Source organism: Octodon degus, unplaced genomic scaffold (genome assembly GCF_000260255.1).
Source record: "Octodon degus isolate 3935 unplaced genomic scaffold, OctDeg1.0 scaffold00102, whole genome shotgun sequence".
NCBI classification, from domain to species: domain Eukaryota; kingdom Metazoa; phylum Chordata; class Mammalia; order Rodentia; family Octodontidae; genus Octodon; species Octodon degus.
This window is the reverse complement of record NW_004524678.1, coordinates 4,286,727-4,293,596: the sequence shown is the minus strand read 5'-3', so window position 1 is coordinate 4,293,596 and position 6,870 is coordinate 4,286,727. Positions and strand designations below refer to the sequence as shown.

Genomic DNA, 6,870 nt, shown 5'->3' with positions numbered 1-6,870 from the left:
TATAAAAGTGAAATAGAAGAGAGATAAATAGGAAAAAGGGAAAAGTTCAAATACTTCTCCAAATTCTCTGTTTCAAAAATATTTTCATCGATCTGCCAATTTGTTTTATTTATATTACTAGTTTCTCTTAATTCATTGAAAAGAAAGTATTGCGCTATTATCTGTTTCTTCTTTGTAAGAAATAGTCTTTTTTGTCTTTTACTGAGTACTATTTTGAAGATAAAAATATGCAGTGTATTAACTATTGTTACTCTGATTATATTATCAAATTTTATTATTTCATAAGATTCTTTTGTCTTTTTGAGACAGGGTCTCACTATGCAGTTCAGGCTGGCTTTGAGCTCATTTTGTAGCCCAGGCTGGTTTCAAACTCGCAACAAACAATCCTCCTGACTCAGCCTGGCAAGTGCTGGGATTACAACCATGAGCCACCAAGCCTGGCTATAAAAATCTTTTACAAAAAGAAAATAGACTAAAATCCCTACTGTCATGCGGGAACAGACAAAAAACCAAAAACCAAAAACCAAGCAAAGCATATATATTGGTTATAAGGACCAAGGTGAAAATAAGAGAAGGTCCCAATTGTAGAAAGGGCAAGAGAGTGACCAGAGAAAGCTCACGAAGTGACATTGCATTAAGTGACAAACTGAGGAAATTGGCCATGGCAAAGTGGAGAAAAAGTCTTCCAGGCAGGAAGAACCACTTCAAAGTGACCTCCGTGGCTGTGTATCTGGCAGGTTAGAGGGGCGGTGGGCAGGCCCGTGTGGCCACAGCACAGGGCAAAACAGTGCAAAATGAAGTTGGAGCGGCAGTGGTGACTCAGGCAACCAGGACTTCGCGGGTCATTGTGAGGAATTCACCAGGAGCAGAGGGATGACATGACTTACGGTTGTAATGGGATTGCTTTGGATGCTGTGTTGAGAGTACAGTGAGAAGCTGTTGTCGCAGGGCCCTGCGTCAGAGCAGCGGAGAAGACAGATTTTAGATCCACCTGAAAGAGCCACCAGGATTTGCTGACAGATTATCCAGCCAGAGAGAGAAGGCCACTTCCAGGAGTCTGTGAGCCACAGCAAGAGGGGTTCAAGGAGAGGGGGCTTGTATTTTGAGACACTGTTGGGAAACCAGGCCCTTGTTCTGTGGTTCAGCTAAAAGGGCAGCTGCCCGAGGGAGGCTAGAATAGGTGGAGAAGAGAAAACTGTGACTTATAAACACACGGTGGAGTTCTGTTACAGGCAGGGTGGAAAGGCCAGTAGTGGAGAAGGAAAAGGGGCACCAAAGAGGTGCCAGGTTTCTGCTCAAGGTTGGTCTCAGGGGACAAAGGGACACTAGGACCTGTCAGTGCAGACCACTCTTCAATCCGGGACTCTGACAGGATCCCTTTTACACTCGGAGCACAGCCATAGAGCTGGCTGCAACTCTGAGGTCACCCACGCTGCTCTCATTTTATCAATACAACTAGAAAATTAAAATGTTTTGCCTTACAGAGCCTCTCTAACTTGGCAAACTAGTACCGTGACTGCTTTGCTAGTCCCATTCTGGGCCTTATTCTGCTGTCGCACATTACGAATCCTACATTCCTATGAGCCCAGACTGCTTCTAACAGCCACACTCCACACAAAGCATTCCCCTTCTCGATGTCATTTCAATTCTTTGAATTACAGCACAGAGAAAGCCTCAATGAGGTGCTCTCTTAAAGCCCTATAACTTGCCTTTTTTTTTTAATCAGGGAGGGTGACTTTTAGAATCAACACTGCAGGCAGCATCCCCAGCAGCAAAGCACACCAACTATGAGGACTCCAAATCCAAATTCTACACTCCAGAAACTTTGGATTTATATCTAAAACTTCCAAGACCGGGCTGGCAAGATAGCTCAGCAGACTAAGTGCTTATTTAGGCAAAAGCAGCGACCAGTTTTCAATCCCAGGGCACCGCATTCCAAACTGGCCCCGCCCCTGGATGCACTGACCCAGCCACCAAGACCGGGAGTGGTGGCACACGCCTGTAATCCCAGCACTGGAGAGGCTGAAACAGAAGGATCACTAGGAGTCCAAGCTGCATAGTGAGAGCCTGTACCAAATACATTAAACACACACACACACACACACACACACACACACACACACCCCTTCCAAGACTTCTGGAAATTTTTATTAAGGAGCACAGAACTTGCAGCTATAATTTTTCAGATGTTGGCTCTAATAATATTAATACTGTATTATATAATAGAGTTTTTTCCCCTTGCAGTTATTAATTTTAAGTAAAAAATGGTAAATTAGGGGACTTGTCATTTTTTTATTAATTTAGCATGAATATCTCATTTAGAGGAGAAGAGAAAGCATGACCCTGTGGAGACCTCACAGTTCTCTAGGTCTTTATTTTTCTCGTGTGAGAAATGAAGAAATTGGACTGTTTGGTTTGTTCTTGTTTCCTTTCGTGCTGGGGCTTGAACCCAGGGCTTTCACCCTGAGCTGCATTCTCAGCCCTTCTTTATTTTTTATCTCAAGACACTATCTTATTAAAGTTACTATGTTGCTCAGGCTGGGCTCCAACTTGCAATCCTCCTGCTTCAGCCCAAGAGTGCTGGGCTTACAGGGCTGGATTATTTGGTTTTCGAGTCTTTCAGCCCTAAAGTTTTGTGCCATACAGGTAGAAGGAAACATGCAAAATAAGAAGCTACCCTAGTAGGAGAATAGGCACATAGGTTATTATTTTTCTTTTAAACATCTTGTTTCATTTAAAAGTTATTAAGGAAAGCATTGAAGGAGGCTGAGGATGGAGGAGCACAAATTCGAGTCCTGCTTGGGCAATTTTTTGAGGCCCTGTCTCCGAATGAAAGCTAAAACGGGCAAGGGATAGCGCTCAGTGGTAAGTCACCCCTGAATTCAAACCCCAGAATAGAAAAAGTTGTTAGAGAAAATATAAAATACCAATACTATATAAATCATTAGCCCCCCCAAAAAAATCATTAGCCTAAAAACAAACTTTCATGACAAACTGTTACTTTCAAAAAGGAAAGTTCTTTATGCTTTGGACTTCCTGTTATAAGAAGCATGTAAAATTTAAAAGGACAAACTAACCAAGAAATAATCTCTCTCTCTCTCTCTCTCTCTCTCTCTCTCTCTCTCTCTCTCTCTCTCTGCTGCTATAAGAACATAAACTTAATCTAAGTAAGAAGTTAAGTGAGGGCTGGCCAAATAGCTCAGAGGATTAAAGCACCTTCTTAGGCAGACGCAGGGGTCAGGAGTTTGATCCCTGGGCCTGCTGTGCCAGCCCCGCCCATAGTACGCTGAGATGGCAATTGAGACTGGGTGTGGTGGCACGCACCTGTAATCCCAGCACTTAGGAGGCTGTAAACAGGAGGATCACTAAGAGTCCGATGTATGCAGGGAGATCCTGTACACCCTTTACACCTTGTCCTAAATTAAAAAAAAAAAAAAAGAAAGAAAAAGTTAATGATCACGTTAAAATCTGTAGCTCATAAAATCTTCAGGGTTTTGCTCTTAAAATGTGGGAGCGTCCCTTGGGTAAAAACTTTAGTTCATTCCTATGAAACAAGGGTTTGGGAAGTTTACACAGCTCTGAAAATATAATTGTTTCCTATTAGCAACTAATCTGGGTTCCTGAACTGTAATGTCTGGCGAATCCGCCCATAAATAATGAAGAAGTATCACAACTCTGGTCAAGAAGAGACAAATGCAGGGATCCAGCACCCTAAGCTTTGCTCTTATTCTTATATCCTTCCTCCGGGTTGGGTGGTCCCCAAAAGTCCATGATGGAAGACAAGCCATAGAGTGGCACTACGGTGAGGAGGTGGAGCTTACTGGGAGACTGGTGGGCCATTGTGAGGGTGCCCTGGAGAGGAATTTGGGGTTCTCCTCCTGCACACTCTTTTTCTCAGCTTTCTGGCTGGCAATGCCAGCGCTGGCTCCTACACAGACGCTTACCATTACCATTACCTTGCCAGCGCGGAGACAAGGCAGGTGCCTCGTCCTGGAATCTCAAACCATGTGCAGAAAGTAAACCTGTAACAAAGGACACAAGGCAGAAAGAGGGTTTTGTGAGGGCAACAAGGTTTAGGATTTAGTACCTGGGTACAGGCAGCTGGAGGGCAGAGAGACCATCCATCCACAACAAAGAGAAGCAGTTTTCTTTATAGGGCTTGAAGAAGGCAAGGGGCATTAGCTAAGAAGGTCTTAGCAGGCATCAGTGGTCAAAGTCCTCAGAGTGTCCAAGGTAAATGCTGGGATGTTATCAGATATCCTGGGGCTTGGAAGATTTCACGGCTCCACTTTATCTCTTTTTTTAATGACATCCTGTGTTTGCCTGGGGGAACAGCACGAATGTCAAGCTGGGTATTCTCAGAGACAGTGTCCTGCTGACAGATGGGTTGAGTGCTGGGAAAGTCCTGCCTGGGTGAAGCCTGAAAAAGTCTTTTCTCTTTTTTTTTTTTGCAGAACCGGGGGTTGAACTCAGGCCCTTGCGCTTGCCAGGAAGTCTTTTCTCTTTACAATTGAGTTGTTTTGGTTATTCCATAGGAGTAATCAAAGGTGACTAGAAACTTCTCTTCCTTCTAAAACTAGGCCTTCAGCCACTTTGCTTTTTGTTTGTTTGTTTTTTGGGGTACTGGGCATCGGATCAGGACCTCATGCTTGCCAGTCGGAACTTATGCCACTGAGCTGTCTCCCCACCCCCATGTTTTAAGTAATAAGCAAATTTTATTTGGCTGACAGATTTTTGGTTGTTTTAAGAACTCAATAAAATTTTGTCTAGGTCTGTCCTGAGCTCTCCACATGAACACCTGCCTTAGTTCTGCAGCACAAGGGAGCAAGGAGGCTGCAGAAACCCCGTGGTACCGAGTCTGCCTGTGGGAGCAGCACACTGTTTCTCTTGCGCTGGGCCACTCCATGCTAATGCTGAGGTACCCTGCAGAGGTGATTTTCAGGGTACCAAATGGAAACGGATATAAACGATTCTTTAGTGTGTGGGATAGACCCAGGTCTAGTTTTAGTTTTTGGCACGTGGAGAGCCAGTTTTTCCAGCACCATCTGTTAAAGAGGATATCTTTCTTCCATAAAGATTCTTGTCTTCAACAGCGGTCCAGTAGCCTCTTAACACTATTATGTCTCACTCCAGGCTGGGACCTGCGCTCTTCCTCGGTCTTTCTGCTCCCTGCCCCAAGTGCCCTACTTTGATTTCATGCGTTGTGGGAATTTCCTCTGTATCACCTCCTCCATCTCTGGATGACTGCTGTGTGGAAGCTCTTCTGATCCTTTTCTCTGGGAAATAACCTTTCCCCTTAGGGTACAACCAACAAGATTTATGGGGAAGGAGAAATGAAAAATACATCCACTTGAAATATTTGTGGGAGAGAAATTTGAAGTGGAATTTATTTTAATTATTCTCCTGTAAGGAATACTTGAATCATAGAGATAGATTTATTTATTTATTTAGTATGTATTTAATACAGGGTCTACAGGGTCTCACTATATAGATTGGACTCATAGTGAGCCTCCTATTTTCAGCCTCCCAAGTGCTGGGATTACAGGTGCACACCACCATGCCCAGCACCTGGAATTCATTTTAGAAAGCCAGGCATGATAGCCCACACCTGTAATCCCAGCACTCTGGGTGGCTGAAGCAGGAGGATGGCAAATTTAAACCTTGGTCTAAGCAACTTAGTGACTTAGCAAAACCCTGTCTCAAAATAAAAATAAATAAATAAATATAAAAAGGACTAGGATGGAGCTCAGTGCAAGGCTCTGAGTTCTACCCCTAGTACCCATCCTCCTTTGGTAGAACCAGAAGGCAAGATGAAGCAAGAAAATGCAAACCATCAGTCCACATGGCAAGTAAGCATCTCCTTTTCTTCTTGCTGCTACACATAATTGACAGAAAATAACATAGAAAGACTATGCTGATAATTATTATGAGAACACAGGGCGGGCCATCTACAGGAAGTGACATCACTAAATGTCTGGAAGATGAAGAGCAATAGAATTGTGGTGGAGAGGGCAAGAGAGGAAGATGGAACAGGACTAAGGAGGCCACAGCCTAAAATCCGCAGGAAAGCACTTGCAGCCAGAGGCTTAGCAAGGGCCAGGACTCACGTGTATCTGGTTTAATTGGGGACAATAGGAAAGAAATACGGAGCTGAAGATTGGCATTCATTCAAAGTCGAACCTCCACCCGTCTCTAGAACTCCAGGTAGCTGAATGCTTCTTTGCAAACCAGAACATTTTTATGTTTTGTTCCAGAGAAATCGAATGAGCCGATACCAAAACGCTCAGCATTCTAACATCTGTAGGGGAAGCCCCACAACAAAAGAACCAACTCATCTCACATGGAAGCCCCCCTCCCCCCAGCATGCCTGCCTCCTAGCCAGCACCCTCAGGGGAAGCGGGTGTCTAACATGTCACTCTTAAATACAAAAGTACAACTAAGAAGTCCCTGAAATTTTAGGAAAAAAAATTCCTGTGACTCATAGTGAAGCACACAGAGAAACAGACTCCAAAGAAAACCCATAATTGGGAGTATAGATGGGGCCTGCGAGCGACGATGCTGTTGCCATCAACAGATTTGAGAGACAACCCTGCATGCACAAAACAACGACCAGATGCCGAGGAAAACATTCAGGGAACAAAGAGTTCTCGGAAATGAAGGATAGGAGTTGCCAAAAAAGAAAACATTCAGAATAAAGTTAGGAGGATAAAGCTGAACAAATCGCACAGAAAACAAGAAGATTGAGATGGAAAATCTGAAGAGAAAGATAAGAGAAAAAGTTTTATACAAGGGACCCAATAAAGATGAATTCCAAGAAAAGACAGAAAATGCAGAGGCTATCCTCAAAAATCAGTATGAGGGTTTTTTTTT

The 6,870-nt window shown here is 43.7% G+C and overlaps 1 protein-coding gene across 1 annotated transcript in view; it reads right to left on the bottom strand.

Moving 5' to 3' along the window:
- Window positions 1-6,870, bottom strand: part of LOC111818798 — a gene marked incomplete at its 3' end in the record, with an annotated part of 19,559 nt that overhangs the window by 7,730 nt on the left and 4,959 nt on the right. Inside the window, exon 3 of the mRNA XM_023723737.1 lies at window positions 3,957-4,022. Coding sequence (XP_023579505.1) covers window positions 3,957-4,022 — 66 coding nt within the window. The remainder of the gene's footprint in view (window positions 1-3,956; window positions 4,023-6,870) is intronic.